We start from the raw sequence: 22502 nt of genomic DNA, 5'->3' as shown, positions 1-22502 counted from the left end.
TCCCCTCAGTCCTACTTCTTGTTCAGCCAGTCGCTCAGACAAACAAGTTTGTTTACATTTGCAGGAGATAATGCACTTCTTTTTTACAATGTCACCTGAAAGTGAGAGCAGGTGTTCTCATGGCACTGTTGTAGCTGGCGTTGCAAGATATTTACATGCCAGATGCACTAAAGATTCATATGTCCCTTCAGGCTTCAAACACCATTCCAGAGGACATGCTTCCATGCTGATGACAGGTTCTGCTCCATAACTGTCTAAAGCAGAGTGGACTGATGCATGTTCATTTTCATCATCTGAGTCAGATGTTCCAGCAGAAGGTTCATTTTCTTTTTTGGGGTTCGGGTTCTGTAGTTTCCGCATCAGAGTGTTGCTCTTTTAAGACTTCTGAAAGCATGCTCCACACCTCATCCCTCTCAGATTTTGGAAGGCACTCCAGATTTTTAAACCTTGGGTCAAGTGCTGTAGCTATTGTGACAAAGTTTCCCTTCTACCTTGGTGGGTGTTGTGCTTATTGGTGGATTTGCTCGCCTCGGAGATTCACGGCAGCCCTCAGTTTGGCCATTTTCGTGAATCCACAGTCCAGGTCAACTCCTCTGGTATCAAGTAGGGAGTTGGGGGGGATGGAGGGATAGGGGGAATGTGGGCCCGCCCTCTACTCCGGGTTCCAGCCCAAGGCCCTGTGGATTGCAGCTGTCTACAGTGGCTCCTGTAACAGCTGTGTGACAGCTACAACTCCCTGGGCTACTTCCCCATGGTCTCCTCCCAACACCTTCTTTATTCTCACCACAAAACCTTCCTCCTGATGACTAATAATGCTTGTACTTCTCAGTCTTCCAATAGTATGCCTTTTCACTCTCAGGTTTTGTGCCTCTTGCTCCCAGCTCCTCGCACACACACCACAAACTGAAGTGAGCTCCTTTTCAAACCCAGGTGCCCTGATTAGCCTGCCTGTCTTAATTGATTCTGGCAGTTTCTTGATTGGCTGCAGGTGTTCTAATCAGCCCATCTGCCTTAATTGTTTCCAGAAAGTTCCTGATTGTTCTGGAACCTTCCCTGTTACCTTATCCAGGGAAAAGGGACCTACTTAACCTGGGGCTAATATATCTGCCTTCTATCACTCTCCTGTAGCCATCTGGCCTGACTCTGTCACATTAAATTTAGAAATCTCACATTGGTACCTTCTTTGTGTTTTGTCAGATTTGCAGTGAAAGTGTTCTTAAATCGAACAACATGTGCTAGGTCATCATCCGAGACTGCTATAACATGAAATGTATTGCAGAATGCTGGTAAAACACAGAGCAGGAGACCTACAATTCTCCTACAGGGAGTTCAATCTCAAATTTAATTAATGCATTTCTCTTTAAATGAGCGTCATCAGCATGGAAGCATGTCCTCTGGAATGGTGGCCGAAGCATGAAAGGGCATATGAATGTTTACCATATCTGGCATGTAAATACCTTGCAATGCCAGCTAGAACAGTGCCATGTGAACGCCTGTTCTCACTTTCAGGTGACATTGTCCACAAGAAGTGGGCAGCATTATCTCCTGTAAATGTAAACAATGTGAACAATTGCCTGAACAAGAAGTTGGACTGAGTGGCCTTGTAGGCTCTAAAGTTTTACACTGTTTTGTTTTTGAGTGCAGTTATGTAATAAAAAAAATCTACATTTGTAAATTGCAATTTCATGATAAAGAGATTGCACTACAGTACTTGTATGAGGTGAATTGAAAAATACTGTTTCTTTTATCATTTTTACAGTGCAAATATTTGTAATAAAAATAATAATATAAAGTGAGCACGGTGCACTTTGTATTTGTTGTAACTGAAATCAATATATTTGAAAATGTAGAAAAACATCCAAAATATTTAATAAATTTCAATTGATATCCTATTGTTTAATTGTGCAATTAAAACTGTGATTAATCATGATTTTTTTTTTTAGTTAATCGTGTGAGTTAACTGCATTTAATCGACAGCCCTAGTTATATTGCTTCTGTATTTGGCGCTGGTGCAACCGGTTCTAAAATATTATGTCCAGTTCTGGTGGTCATATTTCAGGAAGGATGTTGATAATTTGGAGAATGTTCAGAGAGCCACGAGAATGATTAAAGGGTTGGAAAACATGCCGTATCGTGATATGCTAAATAGATTGAGCTCCTTGAGTATAACAAGGAGAAGGTTAAGGGGCAACTTGATCGCAGTCTTTACATGAGGAACAGAAATTTGATAATAATGGGCTCTTCAGTCTAGTAGACAAAGGTATAATAAGATCCTGTGGCTGGAAATTGAAGTTAGACAAACTCAGACTCGAAATAAGGTGCTAATTTTTTAACAGTGAGGGTAATTAACCATTGGAACCGTTTACCAAGGGTAAACTTAACTTTGCTTAACTTTGTAGTTATGTTCCTGAAAAATGCAACTTTAAGCAAAATGATGTTAAATGAATCCAATTTCCCCATAAGAATTAATGTAAATAGGAGGGGTTAGGTTCCAGGGAATTTTTTTTCACCATATATATATTATAGTCTTTTGTCTGTTGAAAAAAAATATATACACACACACACACACACACACACAGAGTATAAATTTTAAACAAACAATTTAATGCTGTACACAGCAATGATGATTGTGAAGCTTGGTTGAGGTGGTGGAATCAGAGGGTGGGATATTTCCCAGGGAATGACTTACTGCTAAATGATGAACTAGTTATCAGCTGAGCTGTCAAAGGTTAACCCATTGTTGTTAATGTAGCCTCACATTCTACAAGGCAGCACGGAGGGAGGGGAGACAGCATGGCAGATAGAGACAGAGACATACACCGTGTGTGAGTGTGAGAGAGAGATGCTCATTGCCCCTTTAAGTATGAGGACCGCACTCTAAGTACACAGCTTTTTTAAGTAGATCAGCAAGTTGAGACAGAAGCTGCTGCCAGGAAGCTCCCTCTGTCCTGAGCCCTGTCATGTCCCCACCCTGCTCTAAGGAGAAGGGGTAAGCAAGGTGCAGGAGCAGGGGGACACCCTGACATTAGCCTTCCCCTCCCCCTGCACAGCAAGCAGGAGGCTCCCGGGAGCAGCTCCAAGGCAGAGGGCAGGAGCAGCACACAGCAGTGGGGAGAGGGCTGCCGGGCAATTGATAGCCTGCTGGGCGGCTGCCACACAGGGAACTTAGGGGAACGGGGAGCTGATGGTGGGCTGCCGGTCCACCCTGGTTCCAAGCCCCCACCAGCTGGCTCCACCGGGCTGCTCTTCCTGCAAGCAGTGAACAGAGCAGGCGGCTGCCAAACGATGTTATAAGGGAGCATTGTGCAACTTTAAACAAGCATGTTCTCTAATTGATCAGCAATGTAACAATGAAACAACGTTAACCAGGACGACTTTAAGTGAGGAGTTACTGCTTTGGATTCTCCGTCATTGGAAATTCTAAATCAAGATTGGATGTTTTTTCTAAAACATATGTTGTAGTTCAAACAGGAATGACTTCAGGGAAGTCCTATGGCCTGTGCCATATTAATAATACATAATAATAATTAATAATGTAATCTATGAATTTATGGAACATCAATACTCAAATTTATCACAAAAATCTTTTTGTCAATCACTATTATGAAAGACTCTAGTTTCTGGACTCCTGCCCAGCACAATCTGCTACCTCCTCTGCTGAAACAAAATACTGATGTTTTGATGATTTCCTGAAGGTCCCCAACATCAATAGATGCTTCTTTGGCTTCTATACGATCCAAATGAGGTGGCTGTGTGCCTTTGTGCTACTGTTCTTCAAAACCCCTGTCTCCCAAAAGTTTAGCCAAATGACAAGACATTTAGTGTAGAGAAGGATTTGAGATTTGCTTCTGATCTCACATAATACCACTGACCATGATGTAGCCTGGGTGGGAGGGAATCAGGAAAGGAAGGAAACGCAAGCCCCTCCCTGAAGAGCCCTGAACATATATATTACAGAGTCAATCCAATCCCCTTCCATCTTCATGGGCGTAGCAAACTAATGTAATTCTGCAACACAGAGGTGAAGGCCAGAATGAGGGAACCCTGTGCAGCAACAAAACACAATCCTGTAGCGAATCCATAGTGTGGAGGAGTCTTTTGGAGGTGGGACTTAGCCAGCAGATCTGCAACTACATAATCTGAGTGGGGAAACTACATGGGAGTCATCTCTCTCAGAAGCTAATGCAACCCTGAGGCAGCACTAGTGGCCACAGAGTGGTTTCCTCTGTGGTTCTCAGCCTGTGGCAGTTATTTGTCTGCCCTTTGACCCTCATATAGAGTCTATTTCTTGGGCTGCACGCAGGTTCCAAGATCATGGTTTAATGTAATAAAGCATTTACCTTTCAATATGAAAGACTTCACATTCTCACTCCATGTGTCTCCTGCTAAAAGTTATGTCTGTAAGACCTGGCACTTGCCATTCTGGTCAATGTTTTCTGGCTCTTCAGGTGTCTGCACAGTAGGAAACTGCATCTTATGAGAAGGTAGCAATTTTCTATGTGAAGCATATTACGCTGTGTCATGCTATGTTATGTATTCTCAAGATAAATAGGTTTCAACTGGATGGCTGTAACAGTGGTGGCCAGATAAGCTGATTTTCTGTGCTTTAACATCACTGTTGGTGAATGCTTTGTACACACAATGAAGATGAGCCTTCCTGCAGAATTATTGCAAGGATGGTGTGTAGATTCTCCATAATGCTGTAGAAACTTGCATTACAATGCATTGGCATGCACTGAGGGACATAGGTAACTTTTTCACTGTCTCAATAGCAGAGGTGTGTGAAAAATTCCAAATGTGGTGTTTCTACTTGGTTTCTTCTATGTGAATTCTGAAAAGGTTTCATTGTTTGAACTTGAGAAGCAACCACCAGGGGTCATCCAACTCCAACCACAGAACTACTGTTAATGATGCAGATAATCATATGTCTGTCATAGCAATCCAGATTTGCAGCAGTTGCCTTTAGTATAGTAGTACTTTAAAACTGTAAATACACATTCTAATTTGACACTGTCTGATAATGCAACATTATAGTGACATGTTTTCTAATTACAGTTTGACAACTTAAAAAATTGACATACAAACAGCTATTGCTAATCCCTTCTGGTATGAACATCTTAAAGCTAAAATGCAATGTTATAGAAGAGGCAACAGCTAGAATAGGAAGGAACTTGTACTCTATCCTTTCCAGTAGCATAGTCGAAATATACTGTAAATTGTAAAAAGAAAAGGAGTACTTGTGGCACCTTAGAGACTAACCAATTTATTTGAGCATGAGCTTTCGTGAGCTACAGCTCACTTCATCGGATGCATACCGTGGAAACTGCAGCAGACTTTATATATACACAGAGAATATGAAACAATACCTCCTCCCACCCCACTGTCCTGCTGGTAATAGCTTATCTAAAGTGATCATCAGGTTGGGCCATTTCCAGCACAAATCCAGGTTTTCTCACCCTCCACCCCCCTACACAAATTCACTCTCCTGCTGGTGATAGCCCATCCAAAGTGACAACTCTTTACACAATGTGCATGATAATCAAGTTGGGCCATTTCCTGCACAAATCCAGGTTCTCTCACCCCCTCACCCCCCTCCCAAAAACCACACACACAAACTCACTATCCTGCTGGTAATAGCTCATCCAAAGTGACCATTCTCCCTACAATGTGCATGATAATCAAGGTGGGCCATTTCCAGCACAAATCCAGGTTTTCTCACATCCCCCCCACCCCCATACACACACAAACTCACTCTCCTGCTGGTAATAGCTCATCCAAACTGACCACTCTCCAAGTTTAAATCCAAGTTAAACCAGAACATCTGGGGGGGGGGGTAGGAAAAAACAAGAGGAAATAGGCTACCTTGCATAATGACTTAGCCACTCCCAGTCTCTATTTAAGCCTAAATTAATAGTATCCAATTTGCAAATGAATTCCAATTCAGCAGTTTCTCGCTGGAGTCTGGATTTGAAGATTTTTTGTATTAAGATAGCGACCTTCATGTCTGTGATTGCGTGACCAGAGAGATTGAAGTGTTCTCCGACTGGTTTATGAATGTTATAATTCTTGACATCTGATTTGTGTCCATTTATTCTTTTACGTAGAGACTGTCCAGTTTGACCAATGTACATGGCAGAGGGGCATTGCTGGCATATATCACATTGGTGGATGTGCAGGTGAACGAGCCTCTGATAGTGTGGCTGATGTTATTAGGCCCTGTGATGGTGTCCCCTGAATAGATATGTGGGCACAATTGGCAACGGGCTTTGTTGCAAGGATAAGTTCCTGGGTTAGTGGTTCTGTTGTGTGGTATGTGGTTGTTGGTGAGTATTTGCTTCAGGTTGCGGGGCTGTCTGTAGGCAAGGACTGGCCTGTCTCCCAAGATTTGTGAGAGTGTTGGGTCATCCTTTAGGATAGGTTGTAGATCCTTAATAATGCGTTGGAGGGGTTTTAGTTGGGGGCTGAAGGTGACGGCTAGTGGCGTTCTGTTATTTTCTTTGTTAGGCCTGTCCTGTAGTAGGTAACTTCTGGGAACTCTTCTGGCTCTATCAATCTGTTTCTTTACTTCTGCAGGTGGGTATTGTAGTTGTAAGAAAGCTTGACAGAGATCTTGTAGGTGTTTGTCTCTGTCTGAGGGGTTGGAGCAAATGCGGTTGTATCGCAGAGCTTGGCTGTAGACGATGGATCGTGTGGTGTGGTCAGGGTGAAAGCTGGAGGCATGCAGGTAGGAATAGTGGTCAGTAGGTTTCCGGTATAGGGTGGTGTTTATGTGACCATTGTTTATTAGCACTGTAGTGTCCAGGAAGTGGATCTCTTGTGTGGACTGGACCAGGCTGAGGTTGGTGGTGGGATGGAAATTGTTGAAATCATGGTGGAATTCCTCAAGGGCTTCTTTTCCATGGGTCCAGATGATGAAGATGTCATCAATATAGCGCAAGTAGAGTAGGGGCTTTAGGGGACGAGAGCTGAGGAAGCGTTGTTCTAAATCAGCCTGCAGAAGTAAAGAAACAGATTGATAGAGCCAGAAGAGTTCCCAGAAGTTACCTACTACAGGACAGGCCTAACAAAGAAAATAACAGAACGCCACTAGCCATCACCTTCAGCCCCCAACTAAAACCCCTCCAACGCATTATTAAGGATCTACAACCTATCCTAAAGGATGACCCAACACTCTCACAAATCTTGGGAGACAGGCCAGTCCTTGCCTACAGACAGCCCCGCAACCTGAAGCAAATACTCACCAACAACCACATACCACACAACAGAGCCACTAACCCAGGAACTTATCCTTGCAACAAAGCCCGTTGCCAATTGTGCCCACATATCTATTCAGGGGACACCATCACAGGGCCTAATAACATCAGCCACACTATCAGAGGCTCGTTCACCTGCACATCCACCAATGTGATATATGCCATCATGTGCCAGCAATGCCCCTCTGCCATGTACATTGGTCAAACTGGACAGTCTCTACGTAAAAGAATAAATGGACACAAATCAGATGTCAAGAATTATAACATTCATAAACCAGTCGGAGAACACTTCAATCTCTCTGGTCACGCAATCACAGACATGAAGGTCGCTATCTTAAAACAAAAAAACTTCAAATCCAGACTCCAGCGAGAAACTGCTGAATTGGAATTCATTTGCAAATTGGATACTATTTATTTAGGCTTAAATAGAGACTGGGAGTGGCTAAGTCATTATGCAAGGTAGCCTAATTCCTCTTGTTTTTTCCTACCCCCCCCCCCCCAAGATGTTCTGGTTTAACTTGGATTTAAACTTGGAGAGTGGTCAGTTTGGATGAGCTATTACCAGCAGGAGAGTGAGTTTGTGTGTGTATGGGGGTGGGGGGGATGTGAGAAAACCTGGATTTGTGCTGGAAATGGCCCACCTTGATTATCATGCACATTGTAGGGAGAGTGGTCACTTTGGATGAGCTATTACCAGCAGGATAGTGAGTTTGTGTGTGTGGTTTTTGGGAGGGGGGTGAGGGGGCGAGAGAACCTGGATTTGTGCAGGAAATGGCCCAACTTGATTATCATGCACATTGTGTAAAGAGTTGTCACTTTGGATGGGCTATCACCAGCAGGAGAGTGAATTTGTGTGGGGGGGTGGAGGGTGAGAAAACCTGGATTTGTGCTGGAAATGGCCCAACCTGATGATCACTTTAGATAAGCTATTACCAGCAGGACAGTGGGGTGGGAGGAGGTATTGTTTCATATTCTCTGTGTATATATAAAGTCTGCTGCAGTTTCCACGGTATGCATCCGATGAAGTGAGCTGTAGCTCACGAAAGCTCATGCTCAAATAAATTGGTTAGTCTCTAAGGTGCCACAAGTACTCCTTTTCTTTTTGCGAATACAGACTAACACGGCTGTTACTCTGAAACTGTAAATTGTAGTTCCTTACAGAAAAAAATCTCTTTTGCAACACATTTTGCTTGCTATAATTAACTGGAAAAATAATGAGAGAACTTCATTTTGAGCTACAAATATAATTTTAACCTCTAAAATACAGAGTCAACCATTAGGGAGTCAATATTTACCAGTAATTCCTATACAATATCTAAGGTCCCCTGGTTATTGCTGATACTAGATATAGTGAAATAATTGGTATTTTGGATATGTTGAGGTAACAGTTTAAGTAAGTGTTGACTTTTCAAATAGTGGCCAGCCTATAAAGAGAGCTCAGATACTAGAATGATAGGCATACTAAAACATGTTAATAGCTAAAATCTTTATCAAAAAATGAAGTCACTGAGAAATATCATATTGTTAATGTCCCATTGCAACTGAAACCTGCTGTTAGAAATATCAAAGGCATTTCCTCTTTTCCACAAATGAGGAAACTGTTAAATAGTCTTTTGACTGTCAAAATGTGTATTATTTAAAATGGAAATCACCTAAAAGATCAGTGATACAATAGATAGAGGAACTACTTATCATACTGCAAAGCTAACACTGCTTTGGTGTTAAAAGAAAACCAGGTCAGGTTTTACATTGTAAAATCCATGAGTCAAATTCAAATAAAAGTGCTTCGCCCACAAGGACCCAGGAGGAAGCTGGCAGGGGTGAACCCAGGTCGATACACAATTCAGGGCACACATACATATCCAGCTACTGTCGGGTATAGGAAGGAACACTGGATTCAATCTACCTGCTTGCTCCAACAGTATGTGGTCATACAGTCCTGTGGTCTGCCCATCCCACATCACCTTCCAACATATCAAGATTTCATCTTTCCAGTGAGCTGCAGAGACCTGCCATGGCTCTCTCTTCTGCTGCATGTCTTAATAGTCCTCCAGGACTGCAAAGATGTCCCCATCTACACAGTAGAACTACAATTTTCACTTTGATTTTGGTCCTTTCAAGGGCACATAAATACTTCTGAATTTGGCTCAATGTGAAAATACAACATAACATATATGTGGTAAATGTGAGCCTTTTAGAGCATCAGAATGATACTTACCCTCTCTTTTAGCACCTGGGAAGAAATATTATTTATATTAAATATTTAATATCTATAACACACATTTTATATAATTCATTATGTACAGATCCCTGAGCAAAACTCTGCTCTCAGTCACATTTAATATTTGTGACTTCGATGGAGCAGCATGTGATTAACTGTAGAATCTGGTTCTTAAATAGAATATTTATATCAGAAATAAATTAAAAATCCTTAACTCTAATGAAAAAATAGCAGGATTCTAATGATTTGTGTCTTCTTTTTGATCACCAAGTAGATCCTCTATAATAAAGATCTGAGCTGTTAACACAAAGGACTGATAAAAATCATAGAATCATAGGACTGGAAGGGACCTCGAGAGGTCATCTAGTTCAGTCCCCTGCACTCATGGCAGGACTAAGTATTATCTAGACCATCTCTGACAGATGTTTGTCTAACCTGCTCTTAAAAATCTCCAATGATGGAGATTCCACAACCTCCCTAGGCAATTTATTCCAGTGCTTAACCACCCTGACAGGAAGTTTTTCTGAATGTCCAATTTAAACCTCCCTTGCTGTAATTTAAGCCCATTGCTTCTTGTCCTATCCTCAGAGGTTAAGAAGAACAATTTTTCTCCCTCCTCCTTATAACCACCTTTTATATACTTGAAAACTGTAATCATGTCCCCTCTCAGTCTTCTCTTTTCCAGACTAAACAAACCTAGTTTTTTCAATTTTCCCTCACAGGTCATGTTTTCTAGACCTTTAATAATTTTTATTGCTCTTCTTTGGACTTTCTCCAATTTGTCCACATCTTTCCTGAAATGTGGCACCCAGAACTGGACACAATACTCCAGTTGAGGTCTAATCAGCGTGCAGTAGAGCGGAAGAATTACTTTTCATGTCTTGCTTACAACACTTCTGCTAATACGTCCCAGAATGATGTTCGCTCTTTTTGCAACAGTGTGACACTCTTGATTCATATATGACCCCTCTCCCCCCGATCTCTTTCTGCAGTACTCTTTCCTCGGCAGTCATTCCCCATAAGGATCATACTCAATTTGGCCAGGCAGCAGATCTTTTTTGCCTACCTTTGTTTTGAAATATTTATTAATAACTGTTTTTAAGTACATGGCTGGTAACATTTTCATAACTTCATCAGCTTCTCCCTCTAACCTATGTATCTGCTTGGGTTTTTTCCATCTTTAAATTCAACTTTTGCAGCCATTCTTTCCTAACTAGTAGGAACTCTGAACTGCCTTTCCTAACAGAGGACATTTCAGTAGTGGGGAAAATCATTTACAGTAACTGATATCAGAAATGAAGTAATCCAAGCATTTCTAGGATTATATATATATATACGCCCTGGAGCCAGAACCGGGCTGAAGACTCAGTTTGCTTTTCAGATGGTAGCTCTCAGTTTTAAATCTCACTTTAATCTTTAATGACATTAATGTCTTCTTTTATAGAGTCCAAAAGAGAGATTTACAGGACCATGCCTGGAGAGACTACAACCTTGCTGAATGCATCTGTGGGTACACCTCAGGCCGGTACCATTCATTCTGACATTGCACGTTACATATTGATTACTATATATACAGTAGCATTTATTGGAGGTACAATTGGAGCCATCGCAATGTCATTTTTGCTGGTTAAAATGAACACTCTGTCAGTGACCACGGCGGTGATCGTCAACCTCGTGGTGTTGCACTGCCTGGTTCTCCTGACTGTGCCGTTTCGGCTTTATTATTATATCAGTCAGAAGTGGATTTTTGGGCTGGCCTTTTGCAAAGCAGTGAGTGCTATGATGCACATCCACATGTACCTCACGCTTCTATTCTACATAATCACGCTCGTTATCCGGTGGCTCATTTTCTTTCAATGGAAGGACAAGGTGGAGTTCTACAGGAAGCTGCACGCTGTGGCTGCTAGTGCTACAGTGTGGATAGTGGCCCTTGTGATTGTGCTGCCGTTGTTCAGTGCTCGGTATGGGATGTCTGGGGATTATGGAAATAACACATGTTTTACGTTCCAACAAGAACTCAAGATGGAGAGTGTGAAAGCACTGAACTATGTCATAATTGCCACTGTAGCTGCCATCACATGTGTCCTCTTGGGCTTGCAAGTCTTCATCATTCTAAAGGTGGTGAAAAAGCTTCCAGGCTCTGTCTGGTCACATCAAGAATTCTGGGCCCAGATTAAAAGTCTGATGTTCATATCTGTGATAATAATTTGTTTCCTTCCGTATCACCTTTTTAGGCTCTATTACATACAGCACATGAAAGAAAAACAATTAGAACTTTACAATGATATCTGTCTGAGTATAACTGCCATCAGCACTCTTGATTTGCTGTCATTTGTTATAAGCGGAAGCCGTTTCTTTAAGCAAAAGATTATTATTCTTCGAGACAAACTTGCATGCTGTTAGGTTTGTTCATTTTTAGAGACCATCTTCCACACTAAAGTGTTTAGGTGGGAGGAAAACATATGGCTTTGTCTGTATTTTTTTAAAATAATAATTTATGGAGACAAGTCAAAAAGCATTATAAATTATGTGTATCTATTTATTTTATATGCCTTAAACACAGTACCAGCAAAATAACATAGGTTCTTTGAGTGGGTGAAATACTTACCAGTGTTCACAGGGCCAACCTAGCAGACTAGTGGAAACTGTGCTGTGTCACAATGGAGACAAAGGTTCCAATCCCATGCCTCAGAGGGAAAAGAAGCAATAGCCCAAGATGATTTGTAAAGAATGTGGAGAGAAAAAAATAAAACACAAAGTCAATGGATAGTGGCTTATATAATAAAATATATAGACTTTTGAAGTTCCTAGATCTGTATATGTTATGTATACTGTTTATATGTTATTTATTAACAACAATCTGTGATAGAATGTGGTGGTTCTGCAGGTCTTCACTGAGGAATTTTGGGCCTACGCTGCAATGTGGCTTTCTAGTTCAATGCTCAACTGACACAACTCCTAAAAAGCAAGCAGTAAATGTATTTCTTAAATTTTTTCCCCTGAACTCACTCTTTTGAAAATAGCTTTATTGTGGGAGGGAAAGGTCTGATTTATCTCTTTCCTGTGCTGTAAAAATGTCTCCATAAATAATTACATACCACTGGGCACTATATTCAGCATTGGCAGTTCAAATCAAAAGCCAGTGTTTTTTCTCTTTCTTCACAGAATTGTCCAATTTTTTCAAGAGCTCATTTAGTTAACGCTACAGATAATTTAACTTAGAATATTATTCAGACAGCAGTTGTGTTGTTTCTCCAGGTCATTTATTTTAGTCTCCAAGGTAACAATAATGTCCTTTTCTATGATACTTTTGCCCAGTTTTGAAGGCCATAGTCTGGCCTCTCAGAATGTCCCTGGGACAAAATTAGTCCAACAGAATTTTGTTATCTGAGCAAGTGAAAAAGATAGAAACTCTGGCTGGGATGGGATGAGGTTAGCATATGTGGTGTGATTGAGCAGCCAGCTATATTTCACAGTTATAGATGCATGGTGAGCAGTGGGGATTTTTTAAAACCTAGAATTACCCATTATCAAGCACATAAAAAAATCACTTTGTGGAAGATACTTCAGCCTACACAGATCTACTGTCTTGTACATGTCCCAATATATAACACATATCATTGATATCTGTAGCTCAGAACAGTGGATGGTTAATTCCTATTTCCATTTCTTTTTGCCTTCTGCATCAAGTTCGAACTTTCCATCTAGAGTCAGTTGAATAATAAGTGAATCATTTGGCAAATGGGTAGTATTAGCTGGATAAATTATCTGATTAATTCTTTTTCATGGCTCTGCCCACATTTTCACCTCAAGACTGCACAACCTCACCCTTTCATATATCTCACCTTTCATTTCCTTTTGCTTCACTGTCTATTGTCTATACACAAAGTGTACTGCTGCTCTCCTTAATATCCCTTGTGTTGATGTCTACCATTCGCCTCTCTGAGCCTTCTTCCCTCATGCTTAGAACTCCCTCCTTATTGCTCAGTAGGTCTGACCAGGTTATAGTATCCTGAACTGAGAAATTCTCATGTGCAACAACAAGAGTTTGGAGCTGTCAACAAAGGCTGTAACACCAGGGAGAGAAGGTGAAAATAAATTTGTGTTTGTATTTTTTTCCTATGTCATCTGTGGTGTGCAGAATATACTTTGTATAGGGTCTATAGAGCAACTTTTACCTTTACAACACTATATAAATGTTTTATAATAACAATAATAAATTTGTTGGTTTGGCTCACAAGCACATATTTTCATTCAAGTCTTTCCTACAAATACACATTAAATAAAAATTGCTTTATATTAAAATTTTGTAAAATTTTATTCTCAGAACAGATAGAGTTACATACAGTAAACACATTAAATAAAATGTTGACATGAAGTAAATATACTGTTCATACATTGTGAAAAATCATATGTAGTTTAAGTAATTCTTCTGAGAATACACCCACACCATACACCATGTAGTTACTGGTTTCTCTCCTTTTGTTGCAGTTCCTTAGCTTCACCCAAAGGGGTGCAGTTGAGTCAAAATCTCTTCATTTCCAGGGTATGTTATTTGTTGGCATTCAGTATAACAAAATAAAAAACAGTTATGACAATTATTGGAAATAACTTGAAAAGGAATTCTGACTTGTTAGAAGAAATGTACCTGTGTTGTAAGCAAGCCTTGTTACCAGGCCAAATTTGAACAGTATGTTTTGTATTTTCTTAGATCATTTGGCCTGGCAGCCAAGCCCAAATTTCAAAACAGGTGTGTTTTTAAAGAGTTTATGTATAAAAAACTTAAGTAATTAATCAAGAAGATAATTATGAAAATTTAGTCTATGGAGAACAACTGACCCTAATTTAGTGAAAAACAACAATATTTTAATTATTTAGCAGAGGGGAGGTATTCCTGCTTTAAATGGAAATTGGAACACAACCTCAGCTAAAGTCACGACCAGAGCTGCCATCATAATAATTATATTCTAAAGTATAATATATAATGATATTGTTCATATTATCCTGAAATAACCAGGAGATCTGAACAAGAAATAATTTGCTTTTGTATATCTGATTTTTTACTCCAACTAATACATTTCAATAGAGTGGGATTAATTAATGTAACCCAAATGTTTGTAATAGTCTGTATAATTCCACGATGTATGTTCACAATATTCAATCTTTTACTAAATAAAAATTGCATAAATGCTGTAGCACCATTCTGACATCCAGCAATAGTTCTGTTCAGGGTGGCTGACCGGATATTACACCACGTCATGCATTTTAATTTGACTGAACAATAAGTGATGTGGAAACTCACACAGTCACAAAAAGAGGTAAGGAAAAATGATGGTACATTGCTACCTGAGAGTGGAATTCTCAGCCTGTTCACTGCTGTCACAGGATTGCTAAACATTACGCTCCCCAACACGACACCTCTTTTGGTGAAGGGCACTAATGTTCAGTCAGTTAAGCCATCTGAATGGCTGAAGATTTGTATGTGCTTTCTGGGAGGGCACTGTTTGTAACACAACAGCAGTGGTGGGGAGGGAGAATTACACACGATGAGCTAGAAAGTTACATGAGCAAAATTTTAATTCTATGGAATTGATATATGTGAGGCAGCAGCAATTATAACAGCAAATGAAAAATCTGAGAGGTGAAATTCGGAAGTGAACTCTGTAAGAGAGATCACAAGCAAAACCAAGCTGTGAAGTACACATCTTTGTGTGTGAAAAAGTAAATGTGTGAGAAAATGTGTAATCACCACATTCCAAATCTAATCAGGATAGCAGCGGTCACATTTAAATACATGATGGGTGTGTTGATAAAAGTGGCAACTGGGAGGTGAATGGAAATACAATGTATGCAAAATGCATCACCATAACCACCACTTATAAAGATATGTAGGAGCAAAGAAGTATGTGAAACCAATGCAGTTAGTGATTAAGCGCAACTCAAACAAAAATCTTTATCAGGACCAATAAGTTTCATTTCTTTTAATGTCAAAGGGTATTTTTGCTATTCCTGGAAAACCCCTGAGCTGACAAAAGTAGCAAGCACCACAGGTTTGTGTAGCAGATTTCAAAGTATGTCAAGAACAGGGAATTTTGTCAATTAATACTTGCGTAACTAAATGTTCCAGATACTATATTTGCAAGTAACTATATATATAAGCACCAAGCTAGATGCAATGAAGTAAAGACCTAGCCATTGTAGGAGAGATTTATATCAGTGGAGGGCTGGCACTGTTACCATTGCTTTTTTCCCCCCGCAAGTGTTCTGCTGGAAGGAAGGAGATTTTCAATTCCACTGGAAAACTGTAGGCAGATCCTTCCTCACAGAGGCAGAGAATCTCCCACAGTCCAAGCATGTTAATTTTCAGACAGCATCACCCACTTTGGTGGGTCACAGTGAACCCCTCTCCCCCCACTCCCATAAACATACAACCGTCTGAAAATGGACTATAGCCACTTTGCATTGCCATAACTCACTCCCCCTGCGAAGAAGTTTTACCACCCAGAGACCTTACGATGGTGTAAACCACTACTGAAATTGATCCTATGTTTCTCCAAAGATTTTAAGTGGTTCCAATAAAGTGAAGAAGATAAAAGATCGAAGAGCAAGTGGGAAGGAGTGAAAACTAAAAAACAAATTATGGACCATACAAAAAGCCATTCCAGCAACTAGTGAGAGAAATTCACCTTTAGTCATGGAGCAACAAACTCTGTACAATGAAGCATCACATCCTCAGGAGACCCCTTGGGACTTCTGGTGTCCATTTCTAAACAAGAGGTGGAAGAATCTGGAGAAATATTAAATATTAGTCTAACAACCAGAAGCAGGGCCATATTGTCCCAAGACGAGAGCTGTATTGCAAAGCAGATTACTTTATTACTTGTAGTGGCGGGTTTTGTACTTCATCCACCCCTTTGATCTGCGGGGGGGGGAGGAGGAGTAACCCCACCCTTCTGCACCTACATCTGTTCTACTACCCCTCCGGTAGTCCGTACGGTGTGTCTCAATGGTCAGAGTCCCCCTAAACTCTTTCCCCCTAGTGGGATAGCGCAGCCCAGCAGCCGGAGTCCATATAGTGTGCTCCTAGAGCAGTAGGACCCAATGGCCAGAGTCTCTTTAAATCCTCTGAGGCAAGCAAGGGGTCAGAGAATTATGTCATCTCAAGAAAAAAAGGGGAGGGGTAGTGACCCCCAGTAGGGGAGCCCAGGCCCACCCGCCTTCACCAGGCTCTGATCCAGGGCCCTGTCAGGGGCGGAGAGATCCACTACTGGGTCAGCGGGGAATCCGACCGAAACACGCTGACCTCATAGTGGTGGGAGGTACCACTCCCTTCCTTACCTTCCCTGGGTCTCTTCCTACCAGTTGCCATAGTCCCTGTGGCATCAGGGTCTCCAGGGCTCTCAGCACCAGATGCTTCCTGGGGTTCCGATAGCTGTGGGCCTCTGGTCCAGGTTCCTGGCTCTTCAGCTCTCCCCGGTAAGGGCTGTAACGGCTCCCGGGCTGGAGCCTCTGCTGAGCATCCTTCCTCCTCAGCTGCCAGCCTTGACTGAACAGCTCTACAGGTTTTTATACCTGACTTCCAGGCGGAGCATGCCCAGCAGAGCCTCAGGGGCATGGCTTCCTCTGCTAGGAGGGAAGGGTTAACCCTCTCAGTCCCAGTGCGGGGCTGGTCCACCCCGTCACACTGGTAATAATGGTCCTGCAGGGCTAAATTAAGTTATGCCTTCAACAATTACATCCACACAACACTGTCTTCAGATTATGTCCCCAGTCACCTATGTAACATGAGTGTCTTCAACTAGCTTTGGAATTTTACAAACAATACGGCATCTGATGCAAAAAGAACAGAATTCAGTTCTGTCACTCTTAGGTGTGTTGACTCTGCAGGGATAGCCGGACTAAAAATCCAATTCTTAAACTTAAGTCCACAGTGAAGTGTCTAAATATACTATTGAGAAAGAAGTTGCTATTTTTAAACATAGTCACCTTATTACAGTGTCTGACGGTGGGCTAGGTGGTTTACAGAAACATAAAACACAAGAACCATACATCATAGTTAAGGCTGCGATTCTTTCACTGAGGTCGAGGAAGTCACAGATTCCATGACTTTCCGTGACTTTCCATGACTTCTGCAGCAGCTGGTGCGGCTGATTTCAGGGCTGCCTGAGCAGCTGCTTGGGCACCCCACGGCCAGCTGCAGCGGCCACTGCTGAAGCAACCCTGGGAAGCAGGCTTCAGGGACTGCCCAAGCAGTGGCTGGTGTGGCTGGTCCCGCGGACTGCCCGAACAGCAGTCCTGGGGGCGGCCCCGGGAAGTGCCAGAGCAGCAATCCTGGGGACCGCCCCAGAGCCAGCCATACCAGCTGCTAATCAGGTGGCTCTTGGAAGTTACCTTGGAGACCATGTGAGCAGCAGCCATTGCAGCTAGTCCTGGGGGCTGCCCAAGCAGTGGTCCTGGGAGCAGCTCTGGGGAGCGTCTGAGCAGCGGTCCTGGGGGTGCCCTGGGGACCGTCCAAGCAGCAGCGGTCCCAGGGCGACTGGAGCAGTGGCCCCAGGGGCTCCCAGAGGCCGTCCAGAGAACGGTCCCTGGGAGCAGCGGCTGCGGGGGAGGGACAGTCAACCCCCAGCACTGGAGCAGCTCCCCCCCATCAGGGGCCTCCCCAGAGGAGTGGGTTCCCAGAAGTAGAGATTTAGTCATGGGTATTTTTGATAAAAGTCATGGACAGGTCACGGGCCATGAATTTTTATTTATTGCCTGTGACCTATTCCATGATTTTTACCAAAAATACCCATGACTAAATCTTAGCCTTAATCATGGTGACTGGACAGATGGCAAGTAGGGATTATACCTTTTGATTTAATTAATTATATTTTATACATTTAAAAAAAAATAACTGACTCCATATCATTTAACTGTATGTATAGTTGGTGGTCAATCTAACCACGTGTTTAGATCAAAGTTACCCTCACCCTCCCTTCCCCTATTCCTTCCAATTCTTCATTACACCACTTGTTGTGCTACCTTAAATTAGACGGTAAATTCTTCAGGAAAAAGACTGTCTCTTACTCAAATATCCAAAGAGCACCTAGCACACTAGCACCCCGATCCTGACCGGAGCCTCCAGGCACTACTCTAACACAAATAATAAGTAATCCAAAGATCTTACAACGTAATTTGAAACATGGTGAAATGTGAGGGTGACCAACAACGATGGGGAGGGAGGACAACAGCATAACAGGAAATATGAACTGTGGTTTTTCTTCTAAATTGTCATTCCATGAGCTGTCAGGAAACAACAGCATTTGGGTATTTCAGATTACATCATGAGGATGCTCAATTAAATAAAACAAAGTAAGGAGAGTCCACTCTGATCCCATTTGCCTCAGCCCTGGTCTACACTAGGACTTTAGGTTGAATTTAGCAGTGTTAAATCGATGTAAACCTGCACTCGTCCACACGATGAAGCCCTTTATTTTGACTTAAAGGGCTCTTAAACTCGATTTCCTTACTCCACCCCTGACAAGTGGATTAGCGCTTAAATCGGCCTTGCCGGATCGAATTTGGGGTACTGTGGACACAATTCGACAGTATTGGCCTCCGGGAGCTATCCCAGAGTGCTCCATTGTGACTGCTCTGAACAGCACTCTCAACTCAGATGCACAATTGTTTGCCGTTGCTCTGACGCAGGGAGGGGCGACTGACGACACAGCTTACAGGGTTGGCTTCAGGGAGCTAAAATCAACAAAGGGGGTGGCTTTACATCAAGGAGTATTTCAGGCAGGACTTCACGGAGGGTTCCAATAAGAAATGGTGCACCTAAGTTATTGTTCTTATTGGAACAAGGAGGTTAGTCTGGCCTCTGATTGATACGTGGCTAGATTTACCTCGCTGCACCTTCCCTGTGAGTGACTACAGTGTGACCTAGAGGAATGAGTCCCCTAGACAGGGGAAGGGGGGAAGCAAATGAGTACAAAACAAATCTGGTCTATTTCTTGTTTTGATCCACTCCATCTATCTTTTACATCTTTGGCTGGCAGCAGACAGTGCAGAAGGACTGCATGCCATCCACATCTCATGGCTGCCTGGGAGAAGATGATGCAATACGACTGCTAGCCATCCTCATCTCTTGCCTACCCGGCAGAAGATGGTACAGTAGGACTGCTAGCAATCCGTATCGCCTGCCTACTCACCATAAGACGGTTCAATAGGACTGACTGCAGGACTAAAGAGAATGACCTGGTCAAGTCACTCCAAATTTAGTCCCTGCGCCCATGTCTGTCCAGGAGCTCCCGGCCGACGTGGCCAGGAGCACCTCGGACATGACAATGACGGCTACCAGTCGTATTGCACCGTCTGTTGCCACAAGGCAATGGGTTGCTGCTACTATGTAGCAATGCAGTACCGCGTCTGCCAGCACCCAGGAGACATACGGTGACAGTTACCTGAGCGGGCTCCATGCTTGCCGTGGTATGGCGTCTGCACAGGTAACTCAGGAAAAAAGGCGCGAAACAATTGTCTGCCCTTGCTTTCACGGAGGGAGGGAGGAACAGGGGCCTGACGATATGTACCCAGAACCACCCGCGACAATGTTTTAGCCCCATCAGGCATTGGGATCTCAACCCAGAATTCCAATGGGCAGCGGAGACTGCGGGAACTGTGGGATAGCTACCCACAGTGCAACACTCCGGAAGTCGACTCCAGCCTCGGTACTGTGGAAGCACTCCGCCAAGTTAATGCACTTAATGCACTTAGAGCATTTTCTGTGGGGACACACACACTCGAATATATAAAACCGATTTCTAAAAAACCGACTTCTATAAATTCGACCTAATTCCGTAGTGTAGACATACCTTCAATGAATTTCTAAATGTTCATAGGTGAAAAACTTTTTCAATGTTTACCAAAGGTTTGAATTTCACATTTAAAATCCTGTCTAGTAAAACAGGAAGAAAACCAGAAGAGGATTACCTTTCTACACCGTCTTTTAAAACTAATATATGAAGGATGGAAGCCCTGAATTTAATTTCCAGTGTTTACAACCTCTGATCAGTAGCGTAGCCAGGGGGGGAGCGGAGGGAGTGGCTGCTCCCCCTCTGAGCACAAGTGGCGCTGTTTTAATTTATAGGTGCCCTTTTAAATTTTTACTAACCCGGTGGCACTCCGGGTCTTCGGTGGCAGGGGCCTTCACACGCTCCGGCTCCTCGGCGGCACTTTGGGGGTGGGGGCCTTCAGTGCCGCCAAGGACCCGGAGCGCCGCCCGGTGAGTACAAGCGGGTGGCACCTTTTTTTGTGTCCACTGCCCCTGTTCGCCCCACCTATCTACGCCACTGCCCCTGATGCATAGCCTGATTATTTTGAATTGCTGTATTGAATAGGGTCCTAGAGCTTGGTAGATCAATTTTAATACGTACGATCCTAGTCTCTAAAGGGACTTGTTCCCTGTAAATCTGATTCTTTCAATTTGTTTTACTGATTCTTGTACTTTTTCAATTTGTGGTAAAATGGCATCAAGTATTTGACTTATAATTTAGTGCAAGTTAGCCATTATATTTAAAATTACTCCTTTCCCATAGGTACTAAATAAATTAAGTCTCACGGAAAGCCTAGATTTGTATGCAGGTAAGAAAAAGACCTTGGAAAGAAAATCTGCTTCTCCAGACCTCTCCATAAACTCTGCATATTGGAGTAAAAAATTGGTCTAAGAAATTTATTTAAAATGGCACCTGAGCAACTTCAAGCCCTTTCAAATATTTCAGTATTTTTGGAGCAAAACTAGAACTTTCCCATCAGGAAAACTCATATTCAGAAATAAAATAATGCAGTAAAAAATGTTCTTGTATTTGTAAAGTGGCGTGTACCCCGCTACTGAGGCGCATGGGGCTTGGAACAAACAGCTAAACTGTAACACCACAAAACAGACTACATAAAAACAAATAAAGATCTTAACAAGGGAGGTGACAAACTAGCTTCACTAAAAACTTGAACTAATTGAATCTTTCTGCATGTTATGTAACACTTTTCCAGACCCCCACCTCATTATCACCAGAAGATGTTATTTTGTTTTCTTCTTCCCAGTTTCTGTGGCTCGGTAGACAAAGGTGACACATACATTTTTCAATTGACATGAATTTTTTCCCCCCTAGTGTTTCAATATGAAAGTTTACAGCTAATTGAACATGGAACTATAGACAGGTCAATACTACAGTTTAAACAATGTGGGCCTCATTCTCTTGTCTTGCATTTGGTGCAGTCATTTACATCTATGCAAGAGTGTAAAGCTGAAAAGCTCTACCAAATCAGGATGAAATCCACTTTGTACTCAATTTACTCAGGCACCTCTGATAAAACAAGGGGTAAGGCAGTGGAGAATCCGATTCTTCTATCTCCTAGAAAGATACAGGATGCTTTTGGGCCCCACATTACAAGAAGGATGTGGAAAAAGTAGAAAGAGTCCAGTGGAGGGCAACAAAAATGATTAGGGGGCTGGAGCACATGACTTATAAGGACGGGCTGAGGGAACTGGGATTATTTTGTCTGCAGAAGAGAAGAATGAGGGGAGATTGGATAGCTGCTTTCAACTACCTGAAAGGGGGTTCCAAAGAGGTTGGATCTAAACTGTTCTCAGTGGTAGTAGATGACAGAACAAGGAGTAATGATCTCAAGTTGCAGTGGGGGAGGTTTAGGTTGGATGTTAGGAAAAACTGTTTCACTAGGAGGGTAGTGAAGCACTGGAATGCGTTACCTAGGGAGATGGTGGAATCTCCTTCCTTTGAGGTTTTTAAGGTCAGTCTTGACAAAGCCCTAGCTGGGATGATTTAGTTGGGGATTGGACCTGCTTTGAGCAGGGGGTTGGACTAGATGACCTCCTGAGGTCCCTTCCAACCCTGATATTCTATAATTGTATGATTTTTTCCCATGTTGCCTCCTCACACTTCGGAAGAGCTCACAATAAACACCCACAGAGCTACCTCATTATCCTCCTTCAAAGCCCACTTTAAAATTCCTGTTTGCCGTGATGTCTACAAAAA

The 22502-nt window shown here is 42.4% G+C and overlaps 1 protein-coding gene across 2 annotated transcripts in view; it reads left to right on the top strand.

Annotated features, from left to right (window-relative positions):
- Nucleotides 1-14607, top strand: part of GPR141 (G protein-coupled receptor 141) — a 44839-nt gene extending 30232 nt beyond the window's left edge. For both annotated transcript variants that reach the window (XM_077809230.1, XM_077809229.1), the window contains one exon: nucleotides 10919-14607. In XM_077809230.1, the coding sequence (XP_077665356.1) occupies nucleotides 10945-11877 (933 nt within the window). In that variant the 5' untranslated portion in view covers nucleotides 10919-10944 and the 3' untranslated portion in view covers nucleotides 11878-14607. The remainder of the gene's footprint in view (nucleotides 1-10918) is intronic.
- Nucleotides 14608-22502: the final 7895 nt, after the last annotated feature.

Source organism: Eretmochelys imbricata, chromosome 2 (genome assembly GCF_965152235.1).
Source record: "Eretmochelys imbricata isolate rEreImb1 chromosome 2, rEreImb1.hap1, whole genome shotgun sequence".
NCBI classification, from domain to species: domain Eukaryota; kingdom Metazoa; phylum Chordata; order Testudines; family Cheloniidae; genus Eretmochelys; species Eretmochelys imbricata.
The sequence above is the reverse complement of the archived record's forward strand: the minus strand, read 5'-3'. Positions and strand labels throughout refer to the sequence as shown.